Genomic DNA, 15,632 nt, shown 5'->3' on the forward strand with positions numbered 1-15,632 from the left:
GCCTGCTGCCTAGACAGAGCCAATTTATCAAGACAGGGGAATTGCAATAGAGAAAGAGTAATTCACACAGAGCTGGCTTGCAGGAGTCCGAAGTATTATTATTGCTCAAATCAGTATCCCTGAGCATTCGGAGATCAGAGGTTTTTTGTTGTTGTTGTTGTTTGTTTGTTAGTTTTGTTTTGTTTTTTGAGACGGAGTTTTGCTCTGTTGCCCAGGCTGGAGTGCAGTTGTGTGATCTCAGCTTACTACAACTTCCGCCTCCCAGGTTCAAGCAATTCTCCTGCCTCAGCCTCTTGAGTAGCTGGGATTATGAGCATGTGCCACCATGCTCATGCTCAGCTAATTTTTTGTTTTGCTTTTTTTTTTTTTTTTTTGAGATGAAGTCTCACTCTGTCACTCAGGCTGGAGTGCAGTGGCGTAATCTCAGCTCACTGCAAGCTCTGCTTCCCAGGTTCACGCCATTCTCCTGCCTCAGCCTCCCAAGTAGCTGGGATTACAGGCACCTGCCACCATGCCTGGCTAATTTTTTGTATTTTTAGTAGAGATGGGGTTTCACCATGTTAGCCAGGATGGTCTCGATCTCCTGACCTCATGATCTGCCCGAATTTTTTGTATTTTTTAGTAGAGATGGGATTTCGGGATTTCGCCATGTCAGTCAGGCTGGTCTCAAACTCCTGACCTCAGATGATCTGCCCACCTTGGCCTCCCAAAGCGCTGGGATTACAAGCATGAGCCACCGCGCCTGGCCAGGGGATCAGAGTTTTTAAGGACAACTTATGGGTGCAGGGAAGCCAGTGAGCCGGGAGTGCTGATTGGTCAGATATGAAATCATAGGGTGTTGAAGCTGTCTTTTTGTGCTTAGTCAGTTCCTGGTGGGGGCCACAAGATCAGATGAGCCAGTTTATTGATCTGGGTGGTGCCAGCAAGGAAAGTTTTTGTGGAAAAGGTCGATGCTTGAACTACTGAATCTCGAAGTTGTTCTGCTGTAACCATAATCGGTCTGCTGCCTGATAAGCATGCATTCACCCAACAGGTTCTTCCTGCTTGCTGCCTAGACAAGATCAATTCACTAAGACCCCGGCATTGCAGTAAAGAGTTTGACACGAGGCTGGCCATGCAGAAGAACTGGAGTTATCACTCAAATCAGTCTCCACAAAGGCTCGGGGGCTAGGCTTTTTATAGGTAAATTGGTGGGCAGGGGTCTAGGGAGTGGGTGCTGCCAATTGAGTGGGAATGAAATCACAGGGGTGTGGAAAATGGTCCTCATGCATCCAGTCTGCTTCTGTGTGGGGCCACAGGACCAATTGAGTCATGCATCACAGGCCTGGGTGAGGTCAGTCTGAAAGACATCTCAAAAAACCAATTTTAGGTTCCACAGTGGTGATGTTATCTATAGGAGCAACTGGGGATAACACAAACCTTGTCATCTCTGGCCACATGACTCCTCAGCAGTAAGAGTTTACAGAAACTATACTTACATCTTCTCAGAATTCAAGAACCTCTCATAATCCTAATTTTGTGGCCTTTCATTAGTTTTACAAAGGTGGTTTATTTTGGGGAAGGGGTATTGTCATCCTTGCTTCAAGGTTAAACTGTAAATTCCTCCCAAAGTTAGCTTGGCCTATGCCCAAGAATGGCCAAGGACAGCTTAAAGGTCAGAAGCAAGATGGAGTCAGCTATGTCAGATTTCTCTTACTGTCATGATTTTGCAAAGGTAGTTTCATATGCAACAAGTCAATACACTGAGATCCCAGGTTGCAGCAGAGAAAGGTTTAATCATAGGTCTGCCAAATGAGGAGATGAAAGGGAACCTCAAATCCATCTCCCTGAGGATTTGGGGGCTAGGATTTTAAGGATCATGGAGTGGGCCAAAGTGTGGAGATCACTGAGGGGTCAAAGAGTGCAGCGTGAAGTCATGAACAGGGAGATGATGAAACTGTATTCTCATGCTGATTCCATTCCTCTGTGGGTTCTTCAAACTGGTTAGCATTAGCTGTTTCCTTAGAATTTAGGACCTGAAAAACATCTTAAGCAGTTCTTAAACAAAAGACTTAGAATTCTAATGTCAAAAATCCCATCTGTAGGAACAATGGGGATACCAATGGTCAGGATCTAGTGACTTTGGGTTACAAGGAAGTAGGTCAAAGTGCAGCCTGATTAGTGCTTATTTATAACTATATTTCTGTCTAGAATTCTTGTTAACTCTGTGAGGACAGCTTCACTGCTTCTCTCCTGTGCCTTCAGACCTGTTCTAATCCTGAGGCAATCTGAATAAGACAAAGCCTCCACAAATAGGCTTAGAAATGTTACCCTGTTTTGTGGATTCTAGTGGCCTAGTCCCAGTGGTTGGGACTCCCTCATTGCCTCCCAGGAATCTTTGTTGTATTCAGTTGAGGAATCTGCTCTTATCAGGAATGACTCCTGGGCCCAAAGTCGCTGCTGTCTGGTCTCTGTCCCCATCCCCTACCTGTCTCCCATGAAAGGCTGAGTCCTTAGTATTAGCCTGTAGTCTTAACCACACATAGTACCCAAGTCCTTACCCTAGACTTTTTTTTTCCCCCCCAATAAAGACAAGATCTCACCATTTTGCCCAGGCTAGCCTCGAATTCCTGGGCTCAAGGGATCCTCCTGCCGGCCTCTCAAGGTGCTAGGATTACAGGCATGAGCCACCGCACCCAGCTTCCCCCAAGACTTAGGCCTTGCTTTGAACTATAGCCGCAAGATAAGAGTCCCTGCTGCTTCATCTTGTGCTTGCCAGCCCTCTCCTCTGGGATCTGGGCCTTGTTTTCTATCCCAGCTGGGGTCCTGCCATCCACCCTATTTCCCATTTCTATTCTGGGAAGATGATCTCCAGATTGACCACCCATTTACTTAAGCCTGCTTACATTCCCCACACCTGGGGGCCCCACTTAACTACTCCAGGAATCAGATCTTATTCCAGCCTCTTGAGCTCCTCTTCCACACTAGCCCCTAGCTGACATGTGTGGCAATGTCAACCTAGACAGGATGGGGCAATTCTATTCCAACCAACTTCACCTAGTTCATTCAGTCAGTCAGATAAGCAAAACATCTGAATACATTTAAGTGGTTTCTCAACATAAATAATATATTTTCAAAGAGCTTTCTTATTCGTATTACAGACATAAACAAAATACATACACTCAAGGCATAAAATATCTGTCTTGTGCTATTTCAAATTAAAAAATCATCGCAGATACAGATCTTCGGTGTTCTAATGGTGCCATAAACACATTCGATGGCCTTTTTTTTGAACAAAGAATTGTGTGAGATTTTACCTCTTGGGTTCCAAGTATGTTTTTGTTTGTTGGTAGAGAGACTTTGTTGTAAAAGTCTCCTCACCTAGAGCTCTGGTGATTTTTCATGTTTTATTCATCTCTTTCATTCGGCTTCAAGTGAGGGAAGAACGTGATAAAATTCAAAATTTACTAAATTTCGTGTTAATGTCAGATATGGAACTTTCCTCCGGACTGTCTCCTTTCATTGGCGGTGTTACTGAAGCCTTTTGTTGGGAATGGTGCACCAACCATTCATTGGTTCTCATGGCTTTGCAGTGCAGGCAGTGCCTTTCACTCATTTGGTAACTTCCCAGATTCCTTTGCCTCTGAGCCATTTTTCTCCTCTTAATACTGTCTGGTGATGGGTGGTGTTCACTTTCACTCTCCTTCCATGAGGAGGCTTCTGAGTTAGATTCTTCACTGCCACACTCCGTAGTATCACTGTCACGTTGGTTCTGGTTCACCTCATTGAACTGAGACTGGCGCCTGGCTCGTCTTTGCTCAAGATAGGCATTGACCAAAGCCACTTCTGAGTTGGTTACAGGAGTAAGTTGGTTCTGCTTTGGTTTCTTCATTGTCTGTGAGGGATCCCAGGCACGGTCTTTGCTTTGCCACTTGTAGGAAGTCTCTTTGCTTGCTAACAACCAATGAAACATATCAAGTTAGTAACATTGTTGGTTACTATAAATTCCTATTACTTAAGAAGCCTGTGCACATATAGCTCACTCTTAGTGGCCATTTGTCAAGCCATTGCTTTTCTCCAGTCACCTGCAAGTGTTGGCAGCTGACTGCATTTTCCAGTACCATATCCCAACTCCTGCAGACCAGAGAGCTTAGATAGATGCTTGACATATCACTTTTGAAGTTTTGTGGATGCTAAACATAAGATCAAAGGAAAAGATCTTTAAACTTTTCTAGGGAAGAACCTTTTTTTCCTTTGAAAATTGAACTCTTAAAGATTCAAGCACGTATATGAATGTGATTTGGGGAGCAGGAACTAAGAAGGATCTTTCCTTTATGTAGTGGTGTGCTGAAGTTGGCTTGTACCCGCTCAGAAGAGCTGATAAACTTTCAGTAATTTTGCAAGATAGTTAAACATAGCCATTATTAAAAATTAAATTATACCAACTTACAATACATTCAATTAATAAAAATAGAAGTAATAAATACTCAAAACCCCTCACTTCCTAATTATCTTACTACATTTGATTATGCTGTGTGCTCTTCTGGTTTTTTATGTCTGTTGTATTTGGATGTTGGAAACTCTATGCTGTGTTTTCTTTTTTCTTTTTTTTTTTTTTGAGACAGAGTCTTGCTCTGTTGCCCAGGCTGAAGTGCAGTGGCACGATCTCGGCTCACTTTAACCTCTGTCTCCCAGGTTCAAGCGACCTCTGTCTCCCAGGTTCAAGCGATCCTCCTGCCTCAGCCCCCCTAGTTGCTGGGATTATAGGCACATGCCACCATGCCTAGCTAATTTTTTTGTATTTTTAGTAGAGACAGGGTTTTGCCATGTTGGCCAGGCTGGTCTGGAACCCCTGACCTCAGGAGATCCACCCGCCTTGGCCTCCCAAAGTACTAAGATTACAGGTGCGAACCACTGCGCCCAGCAGAAATTCTATGTTAAGGATACACTACTGCACATCTCCTCCCAACTCCATGTTCAATGACATGCTGTGGGTAGCTTAAAATCAGCTTTGGTGGAAGTATTTATACCATGAAAATCAGCAAACACTAAACATCAGGGCTTGATGTATGGTTTTGTTGATTGTCTAGGCTTAAGAAAATGATGGAGAACATGTTACTAATGCACATTACATTTCAGTGTCATCCCTGTAGCCACTACATTGTGACTAACCCTGCAAAATGAGGAAATATTCTTCCAGTATTTTAGAACTATTATCCATTCCAGCAAAGAAGTCACTCACATCACTGACAACCAAGTTAACTTCCAACATACATCTATCTTCTGCTTCGCTTTCATCTCACTCCTTAGCTTAGAGGAAAATGACATTCACGCTGAAACTATACTTGTTCATCAATTGCAGCCATGGTTGGCTAAGGTGCAAGGGTCTGGCAAAAATCAAGGAGAGCGTTTTGTGAGAATCAGTTGTCTATATGAAATTGGCCATAAGGAGTATTGTATATTTTATTATTTATAAATGGTGTGATATATATTTACTTATTTAATTTTTATTTATTTAATTTTTTGAGTCAGGAACTCGCTCTGCTGCCCAGGCTGGAGTGCAGTGGCATGATCATGGCTCACTGGCAGCCTCGGACTCCTGGGCTCAAGTGATTCTGTTGCCTCAGCCTCCTAAGTAGCTGACACTACAGGTGCAAACAACCATGCCAGCTAATTTTCTTCTTTTTTTTTTTTTTTTAGGCAGAGTCTCACTCTGTCACCCAGGCTGGAGTGCAGTGGCATGCTGTCAGCTCACTGCAAGCTCTGCCTCCCAGGTTCATGCCATTCTCCTGCCTCAGCCTCCCAAGTAGCTGGGACTACAGGAGCCCGCCACCATGCCCAGCTAATTTTTTTGTATTTTTAGTAGAGATGGAGTTTCATCATGTTAGCCAGGATGGTCTCGATCTCTTGACCTCGTAATCCACCTGCCTCGGCCTCCCAAAGTCCTGGGATTACAGGCGTGAGCCACCGCACCTGGCCCTAATTTTCTTTTTTTAAGAGATAGGGTTTTGCTATGTTCTCCAGGCTGATCTTGAAGTCCTAGCCTCAAGCAGTTCTACTTCAGCCTCCGGGGGTGCTGAGATGACATGCAACCTTTATATCAGTAACATTTTTAGTAAGCATATGTATACACAGGAGTTTTGGAGAGCCAGTGTTAAACATTTACCAGCACACCACTGCTTATAGGTTGTTGAAAAAGATGTCATAGACAGCTCATAATCCTGTAATAGCACTAACAGTGAGGGTGTGGGAAGGGCAAGCAATGTGAAGGGAGAGTGCTAAGGAGTGAAAAAAGAACTTGAGCTCCACCTCCCAGTAATTCATAGCTTCTTGTTAAGCAGCTAAACTGTCCCTCTGCACTAGGGAGTCCAAAAGCAAAAACTCACCCAATCCCAGTGGGCCTTCTCTGGTGTGCAAAGTCTGACAATGCTCTAAGCTGTTCATCTCTGTTGTTTGCTTTCCACACTCAGCACAAATCTCTTTCTTCATCTTTCTTTCTTTTTTTTTTTTTTTTTTTTTGATACTGGGTCTCACTATGTTGCTCAAGCTGTGGTCTTGAACTGCTTAGCTAAAACAATCCTCCTGCCTCAGCCTCCTAAGTAGCTGGGACTACAGGCATGCAACACCACACATATTCTTCCCCTCATAGCCCAATACCAAATAGGCACTGGTTCTCACCTTTCCTTACTGAAGTACTTGTCCCACTGCCTTCATCCTTTTTATCCTCAGACATCTGTTTCAGAAACATAGGTTAGTAAGAGTGATCTCAGTTGTTTTTTGATAATATGTACTGGTTATAAAACACTATTGCCAAGGCCCATTGACAATGTCTGATTTTATTTTTTTTATTATTTTATTTTATTTTATTTTACTTATTTATTTTTGGAGAGTCTCACTCTGTTGCCCAGACTGGAGTGCAGTGGCATGATCTCAGCTCACTACAACCTCTGTCTTCTGGGTTCAAGTGATTCTCCTGCCTCGGCCTCCCAAGTAGCTGGGATTACAGGTGCCCGCTACCATGTCCGGCTAATTTTTGTATTTTTAGTAGAGACAGGGTTTCACCATGTTGGCCAGGCTCGTCTCAAACTCCTGACCTCAAGTGATCTGCCTGCCTTGGCCTCCCAAAGTGCTGGGATTACAGGCGTGAGCCACCAGGCCTGGCCTGACAATGTCTAATTTTAAACATTCAGTTTAAACAAGTACTTACTGAGTTAAATAATAAGCTAATTCAGTATGTATTGAGTTCCTGTTATAGTGATCCTACTTCCACTTCCATTAAGACTATGCTTTGATAGCAGAATGTACCAAAATGTTTTGAAACAAACAAAATGGAACAGACTTGAGAGAAAATAACACTGATAAGGAGCTATAGCTTATAAAGCTTTCCTGTACCCATTCACATTACAGAGATGGGGTTTTAAAAATTTTGAAATAGTGTTTAAAAAATTTTGATAGTACTCAGATTAGTTTAGTTTGTTGTTGTTGTTGTTGTTGTTGTTGTTGTTGTTGTTTTGAGACGGAGTCTTGCTCTGTATGCCCAGGTTGGAGTGCAATGGCGCGATCTCAGCTCACTGAAATCTCCACCTCCCGGGTTCAAGCGATTCTCCTGCCTCAGCCTCCCGAGTAGCTGGGATTACAGGCATGCACCACCACGCCCAGCTAATTTTGTATTTTTAGTAGAGACAGGGTTTCTCCATGTTGATAAGGCTGGTCTCAAACTCCTGATCTCAGGTGATCCGCCTGCCTCGGCCTCCCAAAGTGCTGGGATTACAGGTGTGAGCCACCGTGCCCGGCCCAGATTAGTTTAGTTTTTAAAGGATGTTTGATCAGGGTGCATTATTGATAGTTCTTTAAGATAGAAGACATCTACCATACACAAAGATCTTTACCTGAATTCATGAACTTAATATCTCCTTAATCCCTCCGAAAGTTTCCTCCAAAATGTAATCATAATATATTATTTGTGAATATGGCAACCAGAAGAAATGGATTTCTTTGAATAGTTCCAATTTCAAATATTCTGCCCCCCAATACTCCATAAATATATTTGTCCCGTTTTTCAGATTAGTGTCCCATTTTCTGATGCTGAAAGTGATTTTGCCAAAAGACACAGATATAAACCAACCCTTTCAGAAAATAACAAAAACTAGAAATTTTCATTAACGCCTTTGACATATAATTCTCTCTCTGGGAATCTATCAGCAAGAAATAACCCTCAGAAGAAAGCTTTGTGCACAGAAACATTCATCACAGTATAATTACGATAATATAAAATTCAAAAGTAGACAATGGTTTAAGTAAATTATGGTACAATTATATAATAAACAGTTGTAAAATTATTATAATAAAGGTATGTCATAATATGAGGAAATAAGTGTGCTACCATACTGGGTATGGTATTACATCAAGATGCAAATTTGTATATACAGCATGAGCACAAATTAGCTTAAAATATGAAAAAAAAAGACTTTAAGGAGCATATAAAATGATAGCTATGGTTGGCTTTAAGTGTTGAAATGGACTTTTTCTCTCCCAATTTTTTCAAATTGTCTACAATTAGGAAAAAAATGAATTTATGTGGAAGTCCAGTTTCTTTGGGATGAAAAGTGCCATAGTTGGGTATTTGTAACTGCAATCTAAGACCCTCGGCTCATTCTTTTCTTAATATCTGATCTCTGCAATGGTAGGCAAGCATCTTTAATGAGGTGCCTTTTTGTTTTCTAGGTTACAGCAATCATTCTCCAAAAATCTTGAAAGTGGAGTTCTCTTTTAAGATACCACTTTCTGGCCAGGCATGGTGGCTCACGCCTGTAATCTCAGCACTTTGGGAGGCTGAGGCGGGCGGATCACAAGGTCAGGAAATCGAGAACATCTTGGCTAACACAGTGAAACTCTGTCTGTACTAAAAATACAAAAAAATTAGCCAGGCGTGGTGGCGGGCGCCTGTAGTCCCAGCTACCCGGGAGGCTGAGGCAGGAGAATGGCATGAACCTGAGAGGTGGAGCTTGCAGTGAGCCAAGATAGCGCCACAGAACTCTAGCCTGGGTGACAGAGCGAGACTCCATCTCAAAAAAAAAAAAAAAAAAATAGATCCCACTTTCTAAAAAATGCTTTTGGAAGGGGCTTAAATATTTTAAATTTAATATGTATCACTTAGATTAGGTTATAGAAAAGGAAAAAAACCAAAAGAATTGGAAGTTTATAAACCTAAAAGTTAACAGTAGTTGGTTATTTCTACATAATCTGGAGTGATTATTTTGTTTTGTCTTCTGCCCTATAATTTCCACATTTTCTATATAATGTGTACTTTTGTAATAGACGGGAGAAGGTGTTTAAAAACACTTATTAGGCTTATATCATTTCCACAGAAAGCTCTCACATTTGATGTCAAATCAAAATATAACCACAAAATCAAAAGAAAGATTTTGCATTGAACTAGGTGGGATCATATGAACTGTGGTTATGAAAAGCATTTTATTAACTGTCTTTGTGTGTGACTCAGTGAGTGAAAACAGCAGGAGTGCCTGCCCTGAGGGGCAGAGTAGAAAATGTGGGCCGTGGCTCTCTTTCTGCCACTAACAACTCTGATTTTTCCAAGCCACTTAACACCTCTTAAGCTCAGTTTCCACATAAGCAAAATAAGGAGTATAGATTGCTATTGTCCAGAAAAATACTGCACTAGCAATCTGAATAAACATAAAATAAAAATATAAACTAAATATAGTATTTATAGTCTGAAAGCAAAAGGGTGAATGCCGCTTTAAAAAGTGGCAAATTCAGAGGAAATCAGTGTGCTTTGTGTTGGAGGATAATTACCACATTTCCATCGCGCTTTTACCATTACCTCAAGGTTTGTAAATAAAGTCTCAAAGTTTAGCAGAGAAAATGAAGAAGTTCAAAGTGAAGGAAAAATTCCATCCTCCTTTACTAGCTCTCATATGGTTCTCAGATTTCAAATCTGGGAGCCTTCAGAAGAAGCAGCCCAGCCGATTGTAGCCGCCACAAGGGTAAAAAGTGAAAGACGAAACCTCTAACATAATTAAGGTTTTAATCAGGACTGAGTAGATCTAAGTGGACATTTCAGACTATGCTTTGATGCAAACAAATAATTTGACAGGAAATCTGGGTATATTCCTCTTCTGTCACTAACACTTTTGTGACATTGGACAAGTCACTTAATTTCCTTGGGCCTTATCAATAAAAAATGGGGGGGGGAGGGATAATGATAACTTACTTGCCTACAAACAGGAGGCTGGACCACATGCTCTCTTGAGGTCCTGGAAGTTCAAGGCTGTATGACTCCCAAGAGCTGATGCAAGCAAGGGAGCAGAAAAATAGCTTAGACTGGGCCGGGCGCAGTGGCTCATACCTGTAATCCCAGCACTTTGGGAGGCTGAGGCGGGTGGATCACAAGGTCAGGAGTTTGAGACCAGCCTGGTCAACATGGTGAAACTCCATCTCTACTAAAAATACAAAAATTAGCTGGGCGTGGAGGCGCACGCCTGTAATCCCAGATACTCAAGAGGCTGAGGCAGGAGAATCGCCTGAACCCAGGAGGCACAGGTTGCAGTGAGCCGAGATCGTGCCATTGCACTCCAGCCTGGGCGACAGGGCGAGACTCCGTCTCAAAAAGAAAAAAAAAAAATAGCTTAGACCTCTTAATTCATGATGAAATTGCCAGTGATCAATTTCAATTTTTTTGTTAATTTTCTAAAGTAGCTTTGCTTGCCAGGCCAGACAAATTCAATATACTTAGCTAGGGAGTCTAAGACACATATAAGTTATCACTATTCTAAATCTCCTTTTGGCAAAGTATTTACCTTAAGAAGCATTTAGACTTTAGATGAAAGCTCTTCTTCACCAGGAGGTGGTGGTTATCAAAAAGTCTTTGATTATTAGAATAGAATCCAGCTGGCATGGACATAACAAACCTTCTCCACCCCATCCAGAGTTCATAGAGCACTAAGTCTTACTGACCACTGCCAGCACAGGGCTCTGGCTATAATGCTACTTGATGGTGGTTTTCTTAATCATCAGCCTGGCATTAATGACCAGCAAGGATATCATGTCAGCGAATTATAAGAGCTAGGTTACCGCTGGGCGTGATGGCTCATGCCTGTAATCCCAGCACTTTGGGAGGCCAAAGCGGGCAGATCACTTGAGGTCAGGAGTTTGAGACCAGCCTGGCCAACATAGTGAAACCCCATCTGTACTAAAAATACAAAAATAAGCAGGGCGTGGTGGCTTGCACCTGTGGTCCCAGCTACTAGGGAGGCTGAGGCAGGAGAATCACTTGAATCCGGGAGGCAGAGGTTGTAGTGAGCCAAGATTGCACCACTTCACTCCAGCCTGGGTGATTCAGCGAGACTCCATCTCAAGAAAAAAAAAAAAAAGAGCTTGGTTACTCATAATATGTTGGAAGCATCACATTCCTGATAAAGTAGGATATCTCATTCTTAAGACGATGGCATTTTAGTGGTGACTTTAGTTCTGTTTAGTCTAGCTCTGCATCTTATTCTATGCAGAAAGTGTATTGCCTCATTCTAAAAACCCCAAAATCCTACAGCATGTATCCTATCAATATGACAACTTTTGTATCTTTGATTAGAATCACATGGCTAGAAAAGGGATTTGGAAGTCATTAACCAGCAGGGAGGTTTATGCCAGCATTACATAGCATATGGATAAACTGTAAACAATCTGAATGTTTCAAACTTGCAGAATTTTTTGGTGCAATCAAAAGACAGAAAATTATGCAGTCATTAAAAGTGCTGCTGAGTGAATATAATTTAGAGAAGTATTTCCGATATATTATTAAGCTTAAAAAGCAGGATATGAAAATATATGCAATATAATGCCAACCATGTAAGATCAAAGACAGAGAAATGGAGAGAGATATATTGGGATAGAGAGAGAAGAAAAAAACAAACTGGAAGAACATACTCCAAAATGTTAACAGTGGTTATCTCTGGGAAAGAGGATAACTGTAGCTTTATATTTTCCTCTTCATCCTTTTCCATATTCCCGGATTCTGCAGAATAAGATTGCATTCTTTTTAAAACTAAACAACTTTTAAAAGTAGTTTCATCAAAGTATAGTAAATGTATTTTATGGAAATTTTCCTAGTATACAGTAAACATATTATTTAAAATGAAAAAAAAAAGGATATCCTACCCAGACAGAAGCCCTAGTGAAGAACATCAGGACAAATACAATGACAAAATACCAAAGCAGGAAGTTCCCTATGGTCCCACAAGAGTCATCCTTCCGGCATTCATAATCCTGATTTGGAATGGCACAATTTAAAGGTATGGGGGGAGGATCTACCTCCCAAAATAAGGAAAAAAGGTCTCCCATGATGGCTCCTTGCTCAAAAAATAAACCACGCTCAAAGGGATAAAGATGACTGGGAACTACTTCACTCCCTCTATGATGTATGACAATTTCCTTGGCAACTTATTATGACATATAATAAGCAACTGTTCTAGGAACTGACAAATGCTTCTTGGATTTCTAAGTTTGTGGAAGGCTTATTCAAATTATTTCTGTGAATGTTTATGGTATTTTCCCCCATACCTCAATATGGTGCATTCTGCCTTAATTTTTTTTCCCTAAAACTTGTATATACTATATTTTCCTATCTTTACATCTAAGTGTTTATTGTATCCACTCATTTTAATTCAGACTCTTTTATATGTATCATGCCATTGCAAATTATCGTAGACAGTTCTAATGTGTTACTGATTGAACTGTGTTCCCTAAAATTCATACGTTGAAGCCCTCACCTCCAGTGTGACTCTATTTGGAGACGAGGCCTTTAAGGAGGTAATTAAAGTTAAATGAGGTCATAAGGGTAGGGCCCTAATCCAACACAACTGGTATCCTTATAAGAAGACAGCAAGGATTCACGAGCACAGAAATCAAGGTCACAATACAAGGTGGCCGTCTGCAAGGAGATCTGCCTCAGGAGAAACCAACCCTGCTGACAATTTGATCTTAGACTTCCAGCCTCCAAAATTATGAAAAAATAATAATTTTAAAAATATTATGTAAAAAATAATAATTTCTGTTGTTTAAGCCACCTGTCTATGATGTTTCGTTATGGCAGCCCTAATACATAATACTCACTGTCATTTGGTCAGTAGTGTTCTTTTTTTTTTTTTTTTGAGACGGAGTCTCGCTCTGTCGCCCGGGCTGGAGTGCAGTGGCCGGATCTCAGCTCACTGCAAGCTCCGCCTCCCGGGTTCACGCCATTCTCCGGCCTCAGCCTCCCGAGTAGCTGGGACTACAGACGCCCGCCACCTAGCCCGGCTAGTTTTTTGTATTTCTTAATAGAGACGGGGTTTCACCATGTTAGCCAGGATGGTCTCGATCTCCTGACCTCGTGATCCGCCCGTCTCGGCCTCCCAAAGTGCTGGGATTACAGGCTTGAGCCACCGTGCCCGGCCTGTAGTGTTCTTTTTTAAGCCTTGAATAAACGCACACAACAGTTTATAGATTACATGAAGAGGGAAAAACACAGATGTGCCCGTTATGAACTACTATGAACTATGTCAAATGCATACAATTTCTTCTTAGGAAAGTCACATAGGGAGCAGGTGGGAACCTGGTCTTCTAATTATTATTATTATGATTTTTTTTAACAGGGTCTCACTCTGTCGGCCAGACTGGAATGCAGTGGCACCATCTCGGCTCACCGCAACCTCGGCTTCCCAGGCTCAAGTAATTCTCCTGCCTCAGCCTCCAGAGTAGGGATTACAGGCGCGTGCCACCACGCCCGACTAATTTTTTGTATTTTTAGTAGAGGCGGGGATTCAGCGTGTTAGCCAGGATGGTCTCCATCTCCTAACCTCGTGATCCACCCGCCTCGGCCTCCCAAAGTGTTTGGATTACAGGCGTGAGCCACCGCGGCCCGGTTGGTATTCTAATTTTGACTGTACCTTGAGCCCTTTCACTTTGAACAATTTTCAAGTTAGTTCATCTCTAAATCTAAAACTAGAGCAAAACAACATTGCTGCTAAAGCAATCTAAAAATGATAAAACTTAACTAAAAAAAGTTAGCTCTTTAAGAGCACAGGGTACCTGCCGATTTTCATTAATATACAATACCACGTGGTATTAACCTTACGATCATTTTAGGAAAAACTTTGGCCATTGGGCATGCATGATGTAATAATCCAGTAGCTTATTGTGACATGGTTTAATGTTTTTATTAGAGGCACACTTCAGAACAAATCCCCAGGTCCTGGGATTCTGGCTGTTGACTCTCGAACGCGTCATCTCCTCCAGGAGGCTCGCGAGAGCTGGGGCTGGGCTGTACGTGCCTCCTTGGGGCACACTGCACCACCTCACCTGCCTTCGAAATGCATCTTTGGGCCTCCGCTGGGGTTGAGCTCCTCTGGGTAGTAACCAGGGGGCTCTTATTTTCTATATCCCTGCACCTCGCTCAGCGGCACACTTGTGCTAAATGAAACAAAGCCCAACCTTTTCCTCAGGATGAGAAGCTCTTCCAGAAAATACATAGGAAAACGTGTTGTTATTATTTTTAATCTCAAAACCACCAGCAACTTCAATAAAACAAATTTTGGGTGTGCTTGTTACTGCTGCACCCTACTAAACAGATTATTTAAGAATTCAGGCTGGCGCCGTGGCTCATGCCTGTAATCCCAAAAGGCGGTGGGAGGCCAGCAGGCGTTTGGGAGGCTGAGGCGGGAGGATCCCTTGAGGTTAGGAGATAAGAGGCCAGACTGGCCAACGTGGCAAAAACCCATCTCAAACAAAAAAAAAAAAAAAAAAAAAAAGACTTTACATGGGGTCAGAACTCTTGACACAGATGTTTTAGCATAGGGGAAAGAAAGAAATGCTTTGTTACTGATAGTGTCTGGCCACTTTATCATGCCACTCTATCCTATGGTGAGCCACCCTACTTGATCAGTTTACACATGTGAGTCTATAAATGCCCTACGGAAGCTAAAATTATATTAATAGATACAAAATTCGGCTCGTTATAATTATTTTTACTGCGGGTTCTCTGAATTTTGCTGCTTAGCTTTCACCCGCAGCTGAGTGGGAGTCACAAAACCAAGACCTGTTTCCCTGGTAACGCTCCGAGCGCCAGGGCCTGCGACCCCTCCCTTTCTCGCGAGAAGAGACTGCCCAGTTCTTCCGGTAACTTTAGAGCCGCCTGCCGGTCGCCTCCCTCTTGCCCTTGGCTTCGCGCATGCCCAGAGAGAGTGGCGGGAGGCTGCGTTTTCCGGCCAGAGGACATGGTGCGTTTTCGGGGTCATGTTTGTGCTTCCTGTTTTGGAATCCACGCGGGTTGTGGGAGTTCCGCGCCTGCTGATCTGTTCGGGGTTTAGCCGAGGGGGGATGTGACTAGGCGTCCCGCCTCTCTAGGGGAAGGGAAGAAAGAAGCAATAGAGTCGCTGAAGTTCGTGCCGAGGAGCCGGGGAGGGAAGCTCTGGACTGGGAAAGGGACGCAGGGGCTGAGTGGTGCGAAGGCTGTTGCTCTATGCCCTGTGGGATACAACTCCTTGTCGCTGGAACAAATTTTGCACTGTCTAAGAGTTGAGCCTAGCTGAAGAAAGGAATTATAAATCCCAAATGTGGACCAAAACAATGCACGTTTTCCCCTCTCTCCCTCTTACTCCCCT

The 15,632-nt window shown here is 42.5% G+C and overlaps 2 protein-coding genes across 4 annotated transcripts in view; one reads left to right on the forward strand and one right to left on the reverse strand.

Annotated features, from left to right (window-relative positions):
• Window positions 1–3,085: 3,085 nt before the first annotated feature.
• Window positions 3,086–12,419, reverse strand: SSMEM1 (serine rich single-pass membrane protein 1). The gene is made up of 3 exons (XM_003896594.4): window positions 12,154–12,419; window positions 6,658–6,712; window positions 3,086–3,933 (listed from the first exon to the last, which is right to left on the reverse strand). Exons 1-3 carry the CDS (start codon window positions 12,334–12,336, stop codon window positions 3,437–3,439), a joined length of 735 nt encoding a protein of 244 aa, XP_003896643.1. The 5' UTR covers window positions 12,337–12,419; the 3' UTR covers window positions 3,086–3,436.
• Window positions 12,420–12,785: 366 nt separating this feature from the next.
• The window catches only part of TMEM209 (transmembrane protein 209), a 43,007-nt gene continuing 40,160 nt past the window's right edge, over window positions 12,786–15,632 (forward strand). The window contains exon 1 of one of the 3 annotated variants that reach the window (XM_031665159.1): window positions 12,786–12,804. Coding sequence is in view for 1 of the 3 variants with exons in the window: in XM_017957166.2 (XP_017812655.1) it covers window positions 15,246–15,248 (3 nt within the window). In the remaining 2 variants the exon portion in view is untranslated. Of the gene's footprint in view, window positions 12,805–13,556; window positions 13,578–15,127; window positions 15,249–15,632 lie in introns of those variants that run through there. The other 2 variants (XM_017957165.2, XM_017957166.2) reach the window with 2 other exon arrangements.

This window comes from Papio anubis, chromosome 4 (genome assembly GCF_008728515.1).
Source record: "Papio anubis isolate 15944 chromosome 4, Panubis1.0, whole genome shotgun sequence".
Lineage (NCBI taxonomy): Eukaryota > Metazoa > Chordata > Mammalia > Primates > Cercopithecidae > Papio > Papio anubis.